This window comes from Schizophyllum commune, assembly GCF_000143185.2.
Source record: "Schizophyllum commune H4-8 unplaced genomic scaffold SCHCOscaffold_3, whole genome shotgun sequence".
NCBI classification, from domain to species: Eukaryota; Fungi; Basidiomycota; class Agaricomycetes; order Agaricales; family Schizophyllaceae; genus Schizophyllum; species Schizophyllum commune.
In genome coordinates this window covers 2,079,132-2,099,184 of record NW_026089540.1, presented here as the reverse complement: position 1 = coordinate 2,099,184, position 20,053 = coordinate 2,079,132, and the positions used below count along the sequence as shown (strand labels likewise).

The window sequence follows — 20,053 nt, the reverse complement described above, 5'->3', positions numbered from 1 at the left end:
TTCAGCAGTGACTTGAAGGCGACGCAGACAAGACGGGCAGTTGCAGTGAGAGTAGGAAGCAAGCGGTCACGGTTCGACTTTCTGACCTTCGGCTTTCGGGCCGAGTCGAAGTTCCCGTTCCGGTCGCGAGAACACGTGGGCGTCTTCGAAGTTCGCGCTGTTGTTCTCGTCTCGTCCTTCAAATTTCTGCTCAGATTCGCTGGAGGCTCGTCGCGGAGGGCAGAGCACATACTGGGCGTGTGCGTTAGTCGCGCAATGTGGTGCGTCCCAGGTCTTCGCAAAATTTGCAGTCGCTCACGTCGCTCAGCTGACTTATGTTTCTGTGTCGCGTTCCATCCCGAGCCATACGACTCCCCCTCACCTCCGCACTTCAAGCATATCGGTCCTTCTCCACCACTCATCGCATACTCTACTCCGAGCCAATAACGCCCTTCGGGCGACGTACGGGCGCCTTCAACCATAATCCCGGCACAATCTCCGTCGGCACACTCCCCATCATATCATGGACGTCCTCAGAATCCCAACACAAGCTCCTAACAGGGTACAAACGCCCTGACACTCCTGTGAAGTGTGAAGCCTACCCGTGGATCCGCGAGCGCAACAAGAGACAGCTTGCGAAGCTCCCCAAAGAGACCTGGCTTTCGGTGGCGCACAGCGCGGTGCTGACCGGCAACGAGACCATCGCCAACCTGCTTGTAGACGACGTCATTCACCACGGCGTTCAACTCAAGACTACAGCTGCCTCAGTCCTGTCCATCCTCATCTCCGCTCCCGAGAAACTCTTATTTTCCTCACCCACACTCCTGCGCATAGCCGTATTCTTTCGGACGTACGAGCAGTTCTTCACGGACGTGACGCAGGTTCGGATGGCTATCCACTATGCAGCGACGCTAACCAGGCATTCCCCCGTCGGACCGTCGAATAGTCGCGTCAGGCGGTTGAGGTTGTATATGTTACCTGTCTTTCGCTATCAGCTCAACAAACTTCCTCACGCTCCCGAACCTCCCACCGCGCAATACGCACTCCCCCCTTTGGCACAGGCTGCAATGGTCGTCGCTACCTCATGCTTGAGGTGGGGCCTCGACGAGCCAGGGAAGGATATCCTGCTGCGGCTCTCGAAGGCCAACATGATCCCCGTCCACGTTCGCCGGCGACTGCATGATACCGAGAGCTTCACGGAGATGCGTCTCGTAATGATCGCAACCGCCCTCCATTGGAACCTTCGCTTGCTGGCCGTCTACATCGCGCGCGACATCCTATCCCGAAACGTACCTGCGGCGTCTTTGGACAGCGTCGTCGCAGCCTGCATGGAGATTCTGCGAACTTTGCTAGAGCACCCGAACGACCTGTCCTTGCGGTCCTGCAGCTACATGATCCGTCGCGCGCACCCCCTGGGGGCCATCCCTGTCAAGTACATCACGGACTTCTACCGGGCAGCCATTGCGCGTAACCTGGGTGAAGCCGTCCAACTTGTTTACGCTTGGTCGCGCGAGCCGGAGGTCATGCATGCCTGTCATTACCCGCCGCCGCCTCCCGAGTTGGCGGTGTTCTTGCTCAATCGGTTGGAGAGGCACAACGCACAGGCGTATCTCCATCGCACCCTCATACAAGACTTTGCGGACGAGGACCAGATCCTACCACGGTCACACCGGGTGGCGATCATAACGACCGCCGCGGACAAGGGCTATGCTATGGCCGCGCGCAGGATGTGGGAGCGCCATGCGGACGGGGAGGACAAGGAAGTCGTTGTCGGCAATGGGGCGTTGATGATGAAGATGGTCAGCCTCTTCTACGATTTGACGAACCGGGCCAAGCATGTGCTCGACTACCGCTACAAGGACCCGATCCTGCGCAACAAGGCGCTGTTGAACGACAACGTCATGGTCCAGCGTGCCACCGACCTAGAGAATTTCACCAACCGCATAATCGACGAGTATATCGCAGCGCACTCCCCCTTGTCGGAGGCACATCACTATGTGCTTACCACTCTTGCGCGGGCGTACATGGTCGTTGGGAGATTCGTTGATGGATTTGGGGCGCTGCGGCAGTTGGTCGATCGGCAGGAGGTACTGGACATGACAGATGTGAACGTCGCGCTCAGCGGTCTGGCCGAGCAGCACCCCTCGATGGCAGCCGGCATCCTCAAGCGTATGCGCACGCGAAGTATCTACCCTGACGAGACAATGCTGGGTACTATCCTGCACGCGGCCCGGTTGCACAAGGACCGAGAGATCGTCGACGCGATGGTCAAGGAGCTCCAGGAGCTCAGCCAGCAACGGCACAAGCCCCTGACCTCTGCGACAGTCACCAGCGTACTTCTCGCCTACGCGGACCCCGTCAACGGCCTCGACTCCCCTCTGCCGCTGGTCATCAAGCAGGCGCGCAACAAGCTTAGGAAAAACCTGCGCGCCGCCTGGGATTTCCTCTCGAATGTGCGGCTGAAGAAGCAGGAGAGGATTGCGTACCAGACTGGCAAGCAGCTCGTGTTATCGGCGTTGCGTGCACGCGATCCGGTGTTGGCGTTCGACTTCTGGGACAAGATCATCCTGGGAGCGTCGCACTGGGATGACCGCGAGCACCAGTTCCTCAGGGAGCTCATTGCGGAGATGGTGGAGTCCGAGGTGAAGGAGCAGAAGCTGGACGAGCAGACGGCGAGGGAGATGCTTCGCCCTCTGCGGAGCGAGCCTCAGCCGTCGTCGTAACACGTGCGTTGTTCTGAACGTGCTTGCGGCTGCCCGAGGCTGAACGGATCTACAGGTCATGCTCCTGAGCATTCCTCGTTCCGAGGCTATCCCCAGATGCAGTGAAACACTGTGCTCCATCGCCTTCTGCCCTCGGCGGCATCGCCCTCGGTGTCGCGCTCGCTCTCAACGGTGGATGCAACGGCGGGAAGGACACGGTCAGGCACACCGTTGTCTCGCGTGGCTCCCTGTAGCCACGGCGTATAAAGACACCGAGAAGCATCTCCATATGGTTCTCGGACCCGTCGTCAGCGCGTGATACGATCTCGAGCGCCTGTTGCCTGGAGAGGGACGGTCTGGACGGAGTGGGTCGGAGTTGAACCGGTTATGTTGCTGTGAGAACGGTTCGGTAGGCTTGTGACCTGGTTGTCGAGTTGTGCGTATGCGAGCTGTATGCGAGCTGGTGGTTTGAGGGATCTGGTGGTTCGAGCGATCTTGTGGACGAATCTTGACTAAGAGGATTTCACCCAAAAGCGCGAGAGCACATCTGCAAACTTTGTAGCACGGGGCCACAGGCCAGTGCGGTATTTAAGCACGGGCCCGGCGGCGTAGAGATGCCCTGATCCCTCCCAAAAGTGTCCGCCGACGCGTATACCCCCTCTCCCCGTTCCCTTTAACCTACCCCCGCGATGCCCGTCGCTCGCGTCAAGAAATCCAACACTCCGCCGTCCGACGATAGCAAAGACGTGTCCACCGAGAAAAAGGCTAGAAAGTGTGTATTATCCATGTGACGCCCGAGGTTCCTCCGTGTACTCCTTGGTGGCGGGCCTGTATTATGGGCTTGCTGCTCTTCCCGAAACCTCCATTGTCCCCCGTACGGCCCCGGAGTGCGCTCGCGATCCATGTCAATCCCTTGCTGTTCGTGCAAAGAGCGCAGGCTGACCAATGAACTCCATGAACAGGCGTCAATCACAGAGTGCGTCGGGCCCATCCCCCGCGCCACCTTCTCCGCTAATCACCGTCATGAATAGGCTGCGATGCGTGCAGAGCCCGCAAGGTCCGCTGCGCGCGCGAAAACCCTGAGGATGCGAAGACGTCGTGCAAGCACTGCATATCCCTAGGCATCCCCTGCACCTATGAGTACCAGCCCAAGAAGCGCGGCCCGCCAAACCTGTGCGTGCACCCATCCCCCGACCCCTTCCCGATCTCACCCTGTTCAGTTACCTGCGCCGGATCCAAGAGGCGAATGCGGCGAAGGCAGCCCAGCAAGCAGAGCAGGCGGCCGGGGATGACTCCACGTCCCCCTCCTCTGCCTCGCCACAAGGATTCCTCCCCCCTTCCTTGACGAACAGAAGCCCATCGATGGAGACGCCTACCATGGCTATCCCCTCGGTCCCTATCCCCCCATCTCGTTATCCTATCGCGGCGGACAACTACCACACTCATTTCCCCCAGCTCAACACCTCCGTCTCCCCCGGCTCGTTCGGAGGCCCCCGATCGTTCGAGACGGGCTCCCCCAACAGCCTCATCTCATCTCCGAAGACAGAGGAGTCGCCGATCTACCCTGGCGGCGACTTCATGAATGGCTACCCCATGTTCAACTGGTCCTATAAGCAGAACCAGACCCTCGCCATGCAACCTATCCCCGCCCTGAACGCTTTCTACCGCCCGCGAAGACTCGAGGAAATCGCGCCGCGAGACACGGTTTCTCTCATCATCGCTCTGTTCTTCGACTTCGTCTACCCATTGACGCCCTGCGTGCACAAGCCGTCATTCATGGCTGACCTGCATGCACGGCGGGAGGAGCGCGACCCCCTATTCTTCGCCCTTGTCATGTCGACGGTGGCTTCGACTTTGGTGCAAGTACCGCGTTCATATCTGCCTATGGAACGCCCGGTAGTACGCAAGCTAGCTCAGGTCGGTACTTCTTCTGCCTACCCGATCTAACTGCTCATCCGTCTTCAGACCTGCTACGAGGCCAGTCGCCACATCACGATCGCATCGTATGACCCGCCGACGTCGATGCACGTCGTTATCCGTTATTTGTGCGCCGCAGTCAACCTTCGTCGCGTTTCCTACTCACGGTGGCTTTAGCGACTGCGTCTACCACTTCTGCGAAGGCCACGACGCTACGCAGCACGCCGCATTTGGGGAATCCGCGCACATTGCCGTGACCCTGCGTCTTCACGAAGAGTCTTCGTACGAAGGCCTCGACCCCATTGAAAGCGAAGTAAGGCGGCGCATTTTCTGGCTACTCTTCGGAGGTAAGCATACGATCACTTGATGGCCAGTCAGATCTGAGTCTAACTGTGCGCAGCGGACAAGTCTATGTCAATTCTCCTCGGTCGGCCGATTTGCCTCCGGGACGAGGACTGCACCGTGCACTTCCCGAAAGAGCTCGATGACGAGTAGTGCGTCTTTTCCCCCGCCGAGGTTTTCCCCGCTCACCTCCGCAATTTTTCCCCGCTCTATTCAGCATCACGCCTAGCGCCTATTTACCCCAGCCTCAGGGCAAGACGGCCATCGTCTCAGGGCTGAACTACACTTCCCGGATTTTTGCTCTTTTGGGCGAAATCCTCGTGCGCATCCGCGTTGACAAGCGGTCACCGCCGCAGGGGCAGTTCGCGACAGCTCGTCTCGAGGAAGTGCAGTCTCTGCACAGCAGGATTATCGCGGCTCTCAGCCACGCCCCCGAGCCGCTGCGACTGAAGCAGCCGCACGCGTCTTCGCCCCTGCCGGCGGACTATGGAGGGGCAGGCTTCCGCCAGGCGACCTTCGCGGAAGTGAAGGACTTCTTCGACAACCCCAACGCTTCGCGGGCCAATGCGCTAAACCCGTTCTTGGTGATGCAGGCTAATCTCTATGTTACGCAAGTGAGTGCTGTTCTCCCCACGTCGCGGCCGTCGTTCTCACGCACACTTTGCCCAGCAACTGGTCCGCTTCGTAATTGAACAGTACCGCGACGAACTTGTCGCATCGCTGCAAGGAAGCATCGACGAATACCACCTTGCTAACGAGCGCGAGGCCGTCGCGCGCGACCTTCTCAACATCCTGCACAGGTGTGCCACGAATCAATAACTATTTTGGCGTGCGACTGACCTTGTCTGCAGCATTCCGATACAGTCGATTGCCACTAACGGCCCGAGTCTCGTCCATAAGGTGCGCTTCGTAGCCTCCACCTTGCTGGACGCGGTCCGCAAGGCAGAGACCGCGCCGGCGTCGGCAGCGCGCGCGCACGCCTTCCTCTGTATGTCGTCGCTATCGCTTGGTGTCTTCGCGTGCGACTCACAGCATATGCAGGGGACTTCCTCAGTATTCTTTCTGAGATCGAACGCAATTATCTGTATGTCGCATGCGTTAAGCTAGCTCTATCTGACATTGACGTCCTTCCCTCAGGCTGGATGACGATAGGGACGGTACTTCCAGCGACGGCATGATGATGGGGTGAACGGCTGGCTGAACTCGTTCATCTTCTCCCGGTCGAAGACGGGTTGAAGTAGCTGGTCGATTCAATCGCAGTCTTCGCAATTTCTGCGACTCGCTTGCGTTGCGTACCTTCATGCACGTTGGCTTTCGGGTTTTCAACGGTCGGGACCGTGTAGGGCTCCTTTATTTACGTCGGGCTCCTGTGGAGGCATCGCGTTACTTCGTTTTCTGGTTCGAAATCTGCACAACTACTCTCGCTTTGTTGACACTATACCCCGGTGAATTATGGCTGTATTATACAAAGGCTGCTGGTAGTTTCTCCTGTACTTATGTATCTTGTACCTTCGGACGTCGCAACGTCTTCTGTCCTTTACCGTCGATGTTAATGTTCAAAATCGCTTTGCTATCGCAATCAAGTCTGGCTCGGAATCCTGGATGTAAGTGTAGCGTTCAGGCAGGATCCTGATCCGTTCTAAATGGACCGGCGGGAGTACAAGACGAAGTTGTGGGTCCATGTGACGCATGTGACGCATTGTGACAAATGAACGCGACGCGAGGACGCCAGTCACAACTTGGTTGACTTTGGCGCGTCTTGCACTGGCGAGGGTGTTGTTTCAGCAACTGTCTTGGAACATACGAAACCTCATCGAAGAATTTTGACTTCATTTTGGGGTACGTGGGCACTTCCATGTTACTGGTATGCGGCACTCAAACAGCGCTCCAAGCTGTGGAGTCAAAATGGACGCTGGCAGCAAGACCGTACCCGTACAGATCACTGAAGGTGCGAGGAATACGAAGACCTTAGGTCCACACCCGCGTTGAAGCATCTAATGTGCCCTCTTAGATGAAGCGGCCGTATACGACAGACAAATACGGTGGGGACCCTCTCCTCTCGCGCTGAAGCTAGAACACTGAACCAACTTCTGACAGACTTTGGGGTATTGAGGCGCAGCAGCGGTACGTTTTAATGATAGACTGAATGCTGGTGGACGCATGAGTGTATACGTTCTCGAAGACGCATGCTAACACGCAGCTGGCAGCATGCGAAATGCCAGCATCCTGGTCATAAACCTCAAGGGGGTGGCCGCGGAAGCTATCAAAAACATTGTTCTCGCTGGAATTGGCAAGCTTGTAATTGTCGACCCGGCGGCCGTGGCTGAAGAAGACCTGGGCGCGTGCTTCTTCTTCAGAGACGAAGATGTGGGCAAAAAGGTCAGTGTTCGTCTTCGGGCAATGGTTGCGGATATTTATTGGGGTATCTTCGGCTCACATGGCCTTTGCAGAGAGTGGAAGCCGCGAAAAGCAGAGTGGAAAGTCTCAATCCTCTGGTCACTGTAGAGATCATCTCAGACGGTTCGGTTCTTGTCGGTTCCGCCCTGGACACACTCATCCAAACGGTGGACCTCGTCTGTGTAACTGACTCATCTCGTGCTGAACTGGTATGCGATGCCTGCTCGTTTTTGCGTCCTGAATTTGATGCTAAACAACCTTCTCGGGTAGAGCCGACTCAATGAGGCATGCCGACGGCTGAAGAAGCCCTTCTACTCTGGTGGCAGCTATGGCCTGCTTGGGTACATCTTCTGCGACTTGCTGCGCCACGAATTTATCTCTCCGTAAGTACGTTGTCTTTACCTACAGAACACCACTCAACCCCCACACAGGGACCGAACTGGCACCAAAGACGTTCCCCGCAGCGTCAAGGTCTCCGTCGAGTACCCGTCCCTTCAGGAAGCGCTCCAGCACAAGTGGTCAACAATGACGAAGCGCCAAACGAAGGAAGTCAACCCCGCCATCTTGTTCACAATTCTCGGTCAGGAGGCTTCTCCTTTTCTCATGAACCCACGACTGATGCTCCGGGGAAGCCATGTGGGAATTCGAGGCCCGAAACGGTCGGCTTCCTGCCGAAGTCAAAGACGTCGATTCTCTCGAGCAGCTGGCGAACGACTTCATCGCCGGCGCGGGAGTTGACAAGAAAGTCCTGACGCGCATACCACGAGACCTTGTCGAGTGCGTGGCTCTTTCTATATCTTCCCGTCTATTCATATTCTGGCAGAGCGTTGGCCACTACCGCTGCTCACGAGTTCAATCCCATATGCGCTGTCGTGGGTGGCATGCTCGGTCAAGATATCCTCAAAAGTCTCGCGGCCCGCGAAGCACCTATCGCCAACTTCTTCGCGTTCGACGGCCATACGGGCGCCGGGACCGTCACTCGTATGAACATCCCATAGGTCAATACTATGCCCTGTATGCGATATCTTCTCTTCGCCGTGCATGCGTTTCTCTCGACCTATCAGCCGCGGCGTACAACGAACTGTGCGATCCCTGATTGTGGCACCTTCCTCGTCGTACGTTTGTTATGTCCCACTTTATCTTTCCTTTTTGGCTCGTCCAGGTGCATCGTGCAAATGTTGGGGTTCACCACGAAGTGCGATCTCCCACGACGGCAATTTCCTACTGCGGCCGAGCCTCTCTACCTTCCTGAGCGTCAATCCCTATTCGCATGTTGCCGGGCCGCCGATATCTCTCCGCATGCTTACACGTAAAGGCATGCATTCAGTTGCTTGTTTTGCGGTGATGCGAAGACACGCTATAGCAGCTCACGCGACTAGTTGAACTGATGGTACAGGCGCGAATTCCTCGTATTTACGGACCGCCTATTCAGCGGCACGCATCTCGTGCTCGCGCAAAGGCTGTCTGCCCACGCCCGCAAGGCCGTTTAGGGAACAGCCAGCTCGCCTACCGGGAAATGGGGCGCTAAATCCGTCAGTGACTGTGATGCGTTCACGTGCACACCGAAGTTTGGGACTCATCGATTCGTCTCTTGCCTCTGAGTGCCAAGCAGGAAGCCCATGTCAGGTACGTATTTCCGCCATTGCCCGTGCGGGGCGCGCGCAGAGTTGACGAGCGGAGCCAGGTAGCGAGGATCTGCGCTTCGATTGTGTTGTGATCGGGTCTGGTGAGTCCCGCGCCGTCTGTGAGCGCCGCCCTCGCTGACGGGGTACAGGTCATGCAGGCTGCTGTGCGGCGCTTTCCGCGGTTCAGTTCGGTTGTAAGAAAGGCAAGTCGGAGGTCCGAGCGAGAACGAGGGAGCTTGGGGAGCTGGCACTAATCCCCGCTCGCAGTCCTTGTGACGGACAAGTGCCCCAAGGAGTGGGCAGGTGGGAATGGCCTGTTCACTGCTGGAGCGATGCGTACTGTCCATGGAGGTCTAGAGGACCTGGCGCCGCTCGTGCGCAATGTGACGCCCGAAATGAAGGCCCAAATCGATCTGGAGGCGTACTCTGCAGAGCAATTTCGCGAGGATATCATGCGACTAGGGAAGGGTCAGCCCGACCCAAAGCTCGTTGAAGCGGTGGTCAGAGGCTCCCGCGACGCCATACAGTGTTTAGCGGATTCGGTCCAAGTACCCTTCGTCTTGTCCTTCCATCGCCAAGCATACGAGGTACACGGCAGGAAGAAATTCTGGGGTGGGATGGCCCTTGCGGTAGAGGACGGTGGGAAGGGACTGATTCGCGCGCACCATGAAAGGCTCCGGGAAGCAGGCATCGAGCTGCGGTACGAATCGGCCGCAGTCTCTTTGCTCACCGACGGAGAGCGTGGCATCGTTGGCGTCGTTCTACGTGATTCGGGGACCGGCTCAGAGGTGCGCGTTACCACCCTATCTGTCGTCCTGGCCTGCGGAGGCTTTGAGGCCAACCCTGTTCTGCGCGCGAAGCACCTGGGTGAGGGCTGGGTCCATGCTCGGGTATGTAGAACGCCTTGAACCGGACAATGCTTGAGCTCACGCGCCTTGCTCATCCAAAGATCCGAGGGACGCCGCATAACACGGGAGACGGCCTGGCGCTGGCGGAGGCCGTGGGTGCGCGTCTGACAGGCGACTTTGCTGGGTGCCACAGTACCACTTGGGACGCCAACGCGCGCCTGGAAGCAGGTGACCTGGAGATGACGAATGCATATACGAAGTCGGGATATCCGCTCGGTATTATGGTCAATGTTCTCGGCGAGCGCTTCGTAGACGAAGGAGAGGACTTCAGGAACTACACGTTAGTGCGCGCCGCCCGTCTTCCCTGTCATGGAGACTGTCGCTTGACGGCCATTCACTGAACAATATTCTAGGTACGCGAAGTTTGGCCGCGCGATTTTGGAGCAGCCCGGGGGCGTGGCCTTTCAAGTCTTCGATGGGCGGATGGTACCCAAGCTCCGGGAAGAAGAATACGGCGACGGCGTCGTACGCAAGATGACGGCGAATAGCATCGAGGATCTGGCCGATAGATTGGAAGCGGAGGGACTGAAGGACAAGCGGCGGTTTGTGGAGACCGTGAAGGAGTTCAATGAGGCAGTTCGCTTGCACCTGACGGAGCATCCAGATCGCAGGCTTGATATTGCTGTCAAGGACGGCCTGTCGACCCAGTCTTCGCAGAAGTCGCTCAGTGTAGCAAAAACCAACTGGGCAACAGCTTTGGAGGAGCCGCCGTTCGTCTCCGTTGCTGTCACTTGTGGTATCACGTTCACGTTCGGCGGCCTGGCCATCGACTGCGACACGAGCGGCGTTCTGTCCGATGCGAGAAGCGCCCCTATACCTGGATTGTTTGCAACTGGAGAGGTCGTGGGCGGCCTCTTTTACCACAATTATCCTGGAGGAAGTGGTTTGACTGCAGGAGCCGTACTTGGACGTCAGGCCGGCAAAGGCGCCGGGATCAGGCTGGCTGCTTAGTGCCACTGGTCGCTACTATGACTTTTTTTGTACACGATCGAGTGTTGGGCAGTATCAGTACCGCAGACTGATGCGCACAGTTGAACTGATCACGTGTGATGACGGCAAGCGCCGGTGCGTATCACTCTTTCGGACGGATGCGGATTGCTGTGTCTCTCTACACGCTCATCGACGGTGCCATCGCGTCCCTCCATACGCATAGGCGCTCACCTGACCGCTCCAAATACTGTCTAGGTACATTTCTGTTGAAGTGCGACTCGCGTTCGCATCAATTAACGAATTGCAGTCCATCAGCCGCATCCACAGCGCCCAATCCAACTCCCATACGATGCTGCTTGATGACGAATCGCGCAAGGACGTCAATATCAGTAGAAGATATGCGAGAAGCCTGGATGCTTTCAAGTACCTGCGCTGCGACCCGAGCACGCTGAATCCTTCCGAAATCCCTCATTCGCCCATCATCACCGGCGTGCCGGAAGACCTCAGACATTTGATCACCATATTCACGGTACAAAGGGACGTGGAGGGCATCGGGAAGGACATCGATAAATGCATACAACTTGTATGGCCAACGCTGGTGCCATGGCTGGACTTTCTGCACCCAAAGCATCGCATCCGCAACGCGCGTCCATCAATGATCCCTCTAACCGATCTCTGCAGCGTCTTCGGGTCTATCTATGCCCTTGAAGACAGTGCAGCACAAAAGAAGCGTGCGGAGTCCCAGAATCTTTGTGATCTCCTATTCGATCTCTGGCTACACTTCGACACCTACCATGTCGGTGAGAGCACTGATGTCCTCTACTGCCTTCATATGTTGGGGGACGCGGTTACCGAAGCCATGTTCGTTGCCGGAAAGGATCGTCGCTGGGAGGCTGAGGGCGGTACTCGATCCGAACAAGAGAGTATCTGCCAGGTATCTCCCCCGTATATCAGCCCGGTATGCGCCCCTGCGGCACTCTCCGCTGTCCGATACCATCCGCGGCGCCTCTATCGCAAAGCTCTGGTTCAGATCCGCCTCGCTTTAGCAGAGGCTCCCGAATCTGTACCGACGGCAGCTTCTATCCAAATACTGGCGCTCACTAGGCTTGCGATGGAGGTCATCCCGCTATTGAAGCCTGCGCACGATATCATCTGCGACTTGGTGTCTATTTTGCGCACGATCGCTAGCCGGGACGATGGTGCATACTGGACCACAGGGGTGGCTTTGATCGTAGCGACAATCTGGGTTAGCGCGCGCGATGAAAGACCTATTGTATGGGCCTTGCGAGCAGGATTTCTTCCTCTGGCGCTTGGGATGCCTGAGACGGGCCAGAAAGCGACGATCCTGGAAGCGATTTTGGGAAATGCGTACCATGTCCGCGTCCTGCGTGCACTATCTCTTGATGGTCAGATACCAGCGATCTTCCCATCGAGACCTGGAGACAATCCATTCACGAGTTCTGACGCCTGGCTGGAATGCCGAGTGAAGCTCATGAATGATGCGTATCGGGACATCTGCGATAATGTAGAGGTAAGTGCCTCAACCAATCATTGGAGCATCCTTGAACTCTTCCCCCAGTGCCCGTCTCGTACCTCGCATGGATCAGTACATATACGACGCTGTCCTTGCTTCAATGCTTCATATTGCTCGGAAGATTGCCAACGAGCTCATCGGGCGTCGCACAAGAAAGACTGCGGCAAGGGAGCGGAAGGGACATGTCACCTAGGCTTCACGCAGGGTACGAATACTCCCCGCGTACGCGTCAACGCACTGATGGCCTGTATTACTCAGGGAATCTTAAGCCATGGGATGCGCACTTCGTCGCTATGTGGACACGCTGGTATACCCTTGCGCACTCGCCTACCATCTGTCATAGCTTGAGGCGTGTGCAGAGCCGTCTTCCACGATCCCGGGTATCGCGCATATACGTGGTCACCGTATTCTTGAGCAAACTACCGACACAGTACACGGTTGCTTACAGCACCAACGCCCCGTCATTCCCAGAAGACAGCGTAGTCGTGATGGCCTGCATGAGAGGCCCGGGGCGCAGCGGAACCATAGACCTCAAGGTTGTGAGCTCCTCTGTATCATTTCTGGAGCAGCATGCTGCCTCGGTGGTAGAAGGAGGGTATCATGTCGCGGAATGGCGGCCCATCATAGAAAATATGGCTTAGTTATGGCAAGCTCTCTGGGCAACACCTCCTGTAACTTGTCGCTGGATATTCTTTGCAAAGTTGTTGTTTGGCTCTCAGATGGGCACGAGATTGGTCGAGAAGGACGATCAAGAGAATGCAAACACCTGCCATGCCCGAGTCCGTTTGATACTTTCTCATCGAGGTGATAGCCATACATTATTTTACCATTCGGAAAGACGCGCTGCACCTTACCGGCCCCTAGCAATCGGCGGTGAGTTGCGGCCATACGCCCAAATCCAGGTTAAGAATTGAACCAGTCATGTGTCGTGTGTTCTCATGTGTCGTGGTTGGAAAAGGTTGCCGTCGCGCAGGAGGCGAAAGGGTATCGCATTGCAGACTGGCAGCCCATTGTTGAGTCGGGGACCCGGGATTTCTGGGAGGAAGATACTCTACAAGCTTGCCTGGATTTGACAAAATATATCGCTCGTTTTTTCCACGACTTTTCTCTTGGGCCGCAGTAGCCGATGCGTGTCTCCTCGCCGTCCACATGAGATGGCGCCCTACTCCAAGTTCAAGTTGAACTTCAGGCACCGGCACGTGAAGATTTGATGGCCGATCGGATGTCCGGACCGGCGGTCGACCGTCATCGCGTCAGGATGGAGGGCGCCGCCAAACGTCAACCATTTCATCCAGCCCGCGAGCGGTGAAGTCAGCGACGGTGCTCCTTCTCCTCCTCGTCCAGGGCGTCTGTGCATATATACCCACCAGCCCACGCTCCTTCACAAACTTCTCCAATGTCGCTCGCAACCGTCGTGCACGCGGCGGCGTCGGCGGGGCAGGATAATGCCCAGTCACCCGACCACACAGAGCATCATCCGTCACTGGATTCACAGCGACTTGAGCGGCGATCTCAGAGCCGTCCCACGACATCCCGCAAGCCGTCCGACGACTACCCATCCTCGACCGCCTCGCTCGGCGGTCAGCACAAGGCTCGCAGCCATCTCAGAAACGTGTCGGTCTCCACTCCGAGCACACGAACAGGTCCTCCACGATCGCTGTCCTTCGCATACTCGCCGGGGCAGACGCCCGCCGCGTCCCGGTCCAACAGCAAGCACGAGAACGGCGACTTCATGATGACGACCGAGCATGGCGAGGCTTTCCCATTCAATACTTCCGACTTTCGTAGCGCGCTCGAGAGCAGGTGGAAGGACGACAAGAAGGGCAAGAAACGCGACAGCAAGATCATTGACGAGCCGTGGAACCCCATGCGATGGTTCCAAGAGTCTCCGCGGGATGAGAAGCAAGGCTTCGAGTTCAGTGGCGCGGATACCCCATCTCAAGGGCCCAATACCACCGATGGGCACGAAGGTCCCTCCACCGGCGCCCCTCCCACCCCAGTCACCGCCCCTCGAGTCCCCTCTCATCTCCGTCGCGTTAGCTCGGTCCCAGACTCTAGTCCACGCACTAGCCGGGCAGGGCACGCCAAATGGAAGCGCTTGCGCTCGCTCATTCCCCACGTCGTCGATAAAGCGCAGCCCGCTTCTGGACAGATCGCTGTCGCACCGCAAACGGTCAACATCACGGACGAGCTCATGACCGGCGGCCTGTCGGCCCTCATGCTGGCACTGTGGTTCGAACGTAATGACAAGGGACAACGTCGCATACCCATTCTATTCCACCGGCTTCGCATTCGAGTCAGCGACAGCATACATCCCCTCCATGGCCACAAAAGCGTGTTCCGGATCGAGTGCGAGTACGCAAACGGCGCCGCGCGATGGGTCGTCTATCGTCAACTCCGCGACTTCATTTCTCTCCACGGTAGCTACCAGCTCTCGCACATCTACAATCGGGACATCCAGAACTTGCCCGAGTTCCCTCGCACCAGCCTGCCCTACTTCAAGTTCCTGCGCAAGGAGGGGAATGACATCTCGCAGGCGGACTTTGCTCGGCTGCAGCGGGAAGCGCTCGAGAGTTATCTCGTCGAACTCATCCGTGCGGTGGTAAGTGACGCTTCTATCGAGCAAGGTTTCTTGTTGATGAGTTGCCGTAGATGTTCCATCCCGAGACGAACCGGTTGGCCGGCTTCCTGGAAATTAGCGCGCTGTCGATCGCACTTGCGCAATCTGGTGGTGCGCAGTACAAGGCAGGTTATCTGCAGATCGAATCTTCGAGCTCGAGGGGAGGGTTCGGCCGCAAGGGTGCTAGTCTGCGCGAGAAAAGACAGACGCGCTGGTGCGCTGTGCGCGAGAGCTACCTCGTCGCGCTGGAAGAGCCTGGAGAGGTGAGGTCTAGGCATCGATTGCTGGTACGTCTACTGATAATTTCCTCAGCTCAAAGTATGGGATGTCTTCCTGCTTGACAGCGACTTCGTCATCGAGCGACCTAAGCGTTACTACCGCCAAGGCTTCAACCTCCTCCACCCCGAGACCGCAAACGAGGGCAACCACCCGAAGGCATCCTCCGTCGCCGGCGCCGCCTCCATCCGCTCCCGCCTCTCCAAAGTCTTCCACCCACTCCACCCGCGCACCAAGAGCCATCCGAACCTCATCGAGGGTGACGGGCGTCCGTCGAACGTCACCTCGCGCTCGTCGTCGAGCTCGGACTCCTCCGTTGGTTCAGGCGATCGGGAGCAGCTGCTCGACCCGTCGACGAACACGAATCCGCTGACGGCGGGGCCAGACGATGAGCACGAGGGGTTCACGGAGGATAACAAGATCAAGTGGGACGCGCAGAATGAGAGGAAGAAGAAGAAAGAGGGCGAGGTGTCGAAGCATACGTTCTATGTGACGAATTCGCAGATGAGGTTGAAGTTGTCGGCGAGAAATGAGGTTAGTGTTGTAGTTGTGGATTAAGGGGGAAGTGGGTTAATGACTTCTGCAGCGCCAAATGCTGCAGTGGATCACGGCATTGGAGAAGGTCGCGGCGACGTCGCATTACACGGGTGGCAATCGCTTCGACAGCTTCGCGCCAATCCGACTAAACGTGGCCGCGCAGTGGCTCGTGGATGGTGTGAGTCCGCTGTCGATGTCCTTGCGAAGTTGCTGACCTGTGTTTACAGCGCGACTACTTCTGGAACCTCTCGCGGGCTATCCTCATGGCAAGGGAGACGATCTACATTCACGATTGGTGGATCTCCCCGGGTATGACATTGTCGTTGTTCTCGAGACATCTACTAATTGTGACACAGAACTCCAGATGCGAAGACCCCACAAGGATAGGTACCGTCTGGACCATCTCCTGCAAAGGAAGGCGCGGGAGGGCGTCAAGATCTACGTGATAGTCTAGTGCGTGATACTTTTTTCATGAAGGCCGTCTGCTTACCCTGTTCTAGCCAAGAAGTGTCCAACCGAACGACGCCGACGGACAGCAAGTGCGCCTAAACATTCTCGTTGTGTTGTTGACGATACTAACAAGCACAACAGCTACGCGAAGCAGCGCCTTACCTCTCTTCACCCCAACATCTTAGTGCAGCGCTCGCCGTCGCATTTCCAGACCGGTACCTTCTACTGGGCTCATGTGCGTGCATCCTGAAAGGTCGCTATCGCCGTTGCTCACGCATCCTCCTCCAGCACGAGAAGCTCTGCGTCATCGACCGCGCCATCGCCTTCATGGGCGGGCTTGACCTCTGCTTCGGTCGCTGGGACACGCCCCAGCACGTCATCATCGACGACCCCAGCATGGACCCCGACGGCTCGACGATCTGGCCCGGCAAGGACTACAGCAATCCGCGCGTGCTCGACTTCCACACGCTCAACAAGCCCGAGGAAGACATGTACGACCGCACGAAGACCCCGCGGATGCCGTGGCACGACGTGGCGATGCAGATTGTGGGCCAGCCGGCGAGGGATCTGGCGAGGCACTTTGTGCAGAGGTGGAACTTTTTGCTGAGGATTAAGAACCATTCTCGGGTCATGCCGTTCCTTTTGCCGCCGCCGGAGTTCAAGCCTGGGGAGCTGACGGAGATGGGGTTGACGGGAACTTGCGAGATGCAGATCTGTCGGTCTGCGGGGCCTTGGTCTATGGGCACCCCTAACAAGGTCGAGCATTCCATCCAGAATGCGTACCTGAAAGGTCAGCGCGAAAGCAATGTTGCCCACAGCGTATGCTCACAGGAGTTCCAGCCATCCAGCTGTCTGAGCACTTCGTCTACATCGAGAACCAGTTCTTCATCACTTCGTGAGTGGTAAAGGCTCGATCCCGGTGGCAGTTTGCTGACATTGCTGTAGGACCACTGTCGGCGATGTGAAGATCGAGAACCGTATTGGCGACGCTCTCGTTCACCGCATCATCCGCGCGCACCGCGAGGGCACGCCATGGAAGTGTTGTATCATGATACCGCTCATCCCTGGCTTTACCTTCCCTGTGGACCACAGCGATGGCAGTGCCGTACGTGCTTCTCCCAGTACTCAGCGAAGGTACTAACGATGCCATGCAGATCCGCATCATTCTTGAGTGCCAGAACCGCACCATCGCCCGAGGCCCGAACTCCATCTTCGCTCGGTTGAGGAAGGAGGGCATTGACGTGCGTTCACCCCCCAAACACGTGCTATCTCGACGTTGCTGACAGTGCTCCGTAGCCCGACGACTACATCACCGTCTTCTCCCTCCGCAACTGGGGCAAGCTCAAGGGCGGCGTCTTGACCACCGAGCAAGTCTACATCCACGGCAAGGTCTGCATCGTCGATGATCGTCTGGCTATCATCGGAAGCGCCAACATCAACGAGCGCTCTCAACGTGGTGATCGGGACTCTGAGATCGCTGCTGTCATTCGCGACACGGACCTCATGGATGGGTATGTTCTCTCTTGCCGTTATCCCAACATCCGCCTAACTTCACATTACTAGCACCATGGCCGGCAAGCCCTTCAAGGTCGGCCGCTTCGCGCACACGCTGCGCGTCCGCCTCATGCGCGAGCACGTTGGCGTCGACGTCGATACGATGGAGGAGGACGACCTGATGACGCACGAGCCTGTGCAGAAGAGCTACGAGCAGGATGCGTGGGACCCGGAGGACGAGCAGGACTTCGGTGCGGACAAGGTGACGAAGCCAACACAGCGGACACCGGGGACGAATCTGGCACACACGACGATGGATGGGGTGCAGCATCGTGAGTATCACGTTGATTTACGGTAAGTGGTCATCTACTAATCTATCCTCTCAGTGTACAACGGCACCGCGGAAGCAACCGCGCACACCGCGCGTAAGGCGGCGCGCAAGATGGGCATGACCAAGGCGGTGAACGCGGACGATGCGGCGATGACGGAGGAGCGGACGACCTACACCCGCGACGGGGAGAAGGTGCCCGGCTTCACGAGTTCAGTGGTGCCAACGCAGGAGGAGAAGGTGGTGATGGGGCGTTTGTCGGAGGCGAATGCGGATCTGGAGGGTGAAAAGGGGAGTGAGGAAGATGGGAAGTTGCGCGCGAACCACGACGGGGAGGGCAGTGGGCAAGCAACGCCGATGCAGGACGGTGGTCAGACGACGCCCATGCAGAATGGAGGCACTACACCGAGGGGCGATTCACCCAAAGCGAATGGGCAGGCGAAGGGCGACGCGACCAAGGCCAACGGTGGCGAGACGCCCAAGGTCAATGGCAACACTGCCAACAACGCTGATCTCAGGGCGGAGGATGATACGCTGTTTGGCGCGCCTGCAGATGCATCGCGTGCGGACGACGGGCCGCCGGCTACTCGTCCGGGCGTCAATGACGCGGACGCGGACGAGAAGGCTGCTCCCGCTGCGCGCGACACGATCCGGCGGCACATGGCGGCGAAGAATATGGGCTCGAAGACGTGGACGCTGCCAACGCCACGGCCGAAGGTCGATCCCGAGGGCTTCGAGGACCCAGTGTGCGACGAGTTCTGGAAGGGCGTCTGGTTGGCGAGTGCGGCGCATAACGTGAGTGCTAATATGGCGTCCTCAGTGTAGGAGATGATTCTTAATCTCATCCAGACCGAAATTTTCCGCAAAGTCTTCCACGCGATCCCTGACGACATGGTGACAACCTGGAAGCAATACAAGGACTTTGTCGTGCACCACGAGCGCATGAACAAGCCCGTGCGCGACAGCGAGTCGCCCGATCCCAACCCTGTCGGGCGCGCGCCGTCCGAAACCGCCGACGAGGGCGCGCCGAACAAGGAGGGCGATATCGCGGACCCGACGGTCGACGAGAGCGGCGTGGCGGACGACGCGACGACCGCGGGCATGAGCTCGCCGCACGTGTCGACGTTCGGGGATGGTAATGGTAATGGGGCGCCGAGCAAGGAGGGGAAGGAGGGTGGGCGGCCGAGGCGGCCGACGAGGGGTGCGGAGCCGTTCGAGAAGTGGGAGAGGGATGAGATGGAGAGGTTGCTTGGGGAGCTGAATGGGCATCTTGGTGAGTGGTGCGGAGAGCTTGGAAGGGTATGTTGCTCATGCGCTGCAGTGTTTTACCCGACCCGGTTCCTCGAGGCGGAAGATGCGGCCAACAACTTCTTGTTCAATGCCGACAGGTAAGCCTCATCAGCCTATGAGAGCTGGTCAGAAGTTGATCATGTCCCCAAGGCTTCTCCCTCTTCCGATCTACGACTAATCACGATCTTTTTGCTGTGAAGTAGCGTTCGATACCATCCGGACTCTCAGTATATACGAGCCTTATTGTGGGACACTAATATACCAGTCGCTATCGTAATTCTTTTTTGTACAGTACAGACAGTCCTGACTTGAGCCACCACGAGTTTGGCGCCTTGAGCCTCCGTTTCCATTGCTTCAATGGACTAGAGGAAGCTCCGGCTCCGCCGGCTAGCTTGCCTTGCATATGAGATCGTGGGCCGGGCTCGCACACAGGACTTTCGTTGCGCGTGTGGCACGCGTAACTTTACGGCTATTGTCCAAGAGCACTGTAACCGTACGAGATGATGGGGTTAATTGAGGGCGTAAGAGACCTTGCAAGGCAAAGTAATGTAATGACCTTTGATCATGGTCAAGCACACTGGTCTAGCTCGAGATGGTGAGGAAAGCACCAGGCAAAGAGCGACGACGCCACCGGCAACATGCGGAAGATCATGTGACATGTGTAGGCGCATCAACAATCACAGACACACGCGAGATTCTCGTCAACAAACATCTATCCCGCACC

At 57.5% G+C, this 20,053-nt stretch overlaps 6 protein-coding genes across 6 annotated transcripts; all 6 read left to right on the top strand.

Annotated features, from left to right (window-relative positions):
* The first annotated feature begins 149 nt into the window (after nt 1-149).
* Nucleotides 150-3,184, top strand: SCHCODRAFT_02615565 (uncharacterized protein). The gene is made up of 3 exons (XM_003034427.2): nt 150-260; nt 308-2,705; nt 2,758-3,184. Exon 2 carries the CDS (start codon nt 315-317, stop codon nt 2,700-2,702), a length of 2,388 nt encoding a protein of 795 aa, XP_003034473.2. The 5' UTR covers nt 150-260; nt 308-314; the 3' UTR covers nt 2,703-2,705; nt 2,758-3,184.
* Nucleotides 3,185-3,297: 113 nt separating this feature from the next.
* Nucleotides 3,298-6,563, top strand: SCHCODRAFT_02615561 (uncharacterized protein). Its single transcript, XM_003034426.2, has 12 exons — nt 3,298-3,453; nt 3,644-3,657; nt 3,713-3,854; nt 3,902-4,598; nt 4,647-4,726; nt 4,776-4,945; nt 4,999-5,092; nt 5,158-5,554; nt 5,610-5,740; nt 5,792-5,928; nt 5,982-6,024; nt 6,078-6,563. Exons 1-12 carry the CDS (start codon nt 3,371-3,373, stop codon nt 6,127-6,129), a joined length of 2,040 nt encoding a protein of 679 aa, XP_003034472.2. The 5' UTR covers nt 3,298-3,370; the 3' UTR covers nt 6,130-6,563.
* Nucleotides 6,564-6,698: 135 nt separating this feature from the next.
* On the top strand, nt 6,699-8,587 carry SCHCODRAFT_02615560 (uncharacterized protein). Its single transcript, XM_003034425.2, has 10 exons — nt 6,699-6,779; nt 6,833-6,888; nt 6,952-6,982; nt 7,038-7,064; nt 7,148-7,319; nt 7,391-7,546; nt 7,608-7,720; nt 7,769-7,917; nt 7,970-8,114; nt 8,161-8,587. The coding sequence occupies exons 2-10, from the start codon at nt 6,846-6,848 to the stop codon at nt 8,333-8,335; spliced, it is 1,011 nt and encodes a 336-aa protein (XP_003034471.1). The 5' UTR covers nt 6,699-6,779; nt 6,833-6,845; the 3' UTR covers nt 8,336-8,587.
* Nucleotides 8,588-8,634: 47 nt separating this feature from the next.
* Nucleotides 8,635-10,912, top strand: SCHCODRAFT_02532967 (FAD/NAD(P)-binding domain-containing protein). Its single transcript, XM_003034424.2, has 6 exons — nt 8,635-8,963; nt 9,022-9,063; nt 9,112-9,165; nt 9,230-9,852; nt 9,912-10,150; nt 10,224-10,912. The coding sequence occupies exons 1-6, from the start codon at nt 8,957-8,959 to the stop codon at nt 10,819-10,821; spliced, it is 1,563 nt and encodes a 520-aa protein (XP_003034470.1). The 5' UTR covers nt 8,635-8,956; the 3' UTR covers nt 10,822-10,912.
* Nucleotides 10,913-11,095: 183 nt separating this feature from the next.
* Nucleotides 11,096-12,527, top strand: SCHCODRAFT_02491818 (uncharacterized protein; the record flags this gene model as incomplete). Its single annotated transcript, XM_003034423.3, has 2 exons — nt 11,096-12,331; nt 12,408-12,527. Coding segments are annotated over 2 exons (1,356 nt in total), but the record flags the coding sequence as incomplete, so codon positions are not given.
* Nucleotides 12,528-14,504: 1,977 nt separating this feature from the next.
* SCHCODRAFT_075401 (phospholipase D) lies at nt 14,505-19,670 on the top strand. Its single transcript, XM_003034422.1, has 19 exons — nt 14,505-14,936; nt 14,987-15,217; nt 15,267-15,398; nt 15,570-15,764; nt 15,817-15,945; nt 15,995-16,076; nt 16,124-16,220; nt 16,268-16,306; nt 16,359-16,452; nt 16,506-17,007; nt 17,058-17,112; nt 17,163-17,322; nt 17,372-17,458; nt 17,514-17,728; nt 17,781-18,043; nt 18,098-18,834; nt 18,889-19,312; nt 19,361-19,427; nt 19,480-19,670. Exons 1-19 carry the CDS (start codon nt 14,529-14,531, stop codon nt 19,505-19,507), a joined length of 3,945 nt encoding a protein of 1,314 aa, XP_003034468.1. The 5' UTR covers nt 14,505-14,528; the 3' UTR covers nt 19,508-19,670.
* Nucleotides 19,671-20,053: the final 383 nt, after the last annotated feature.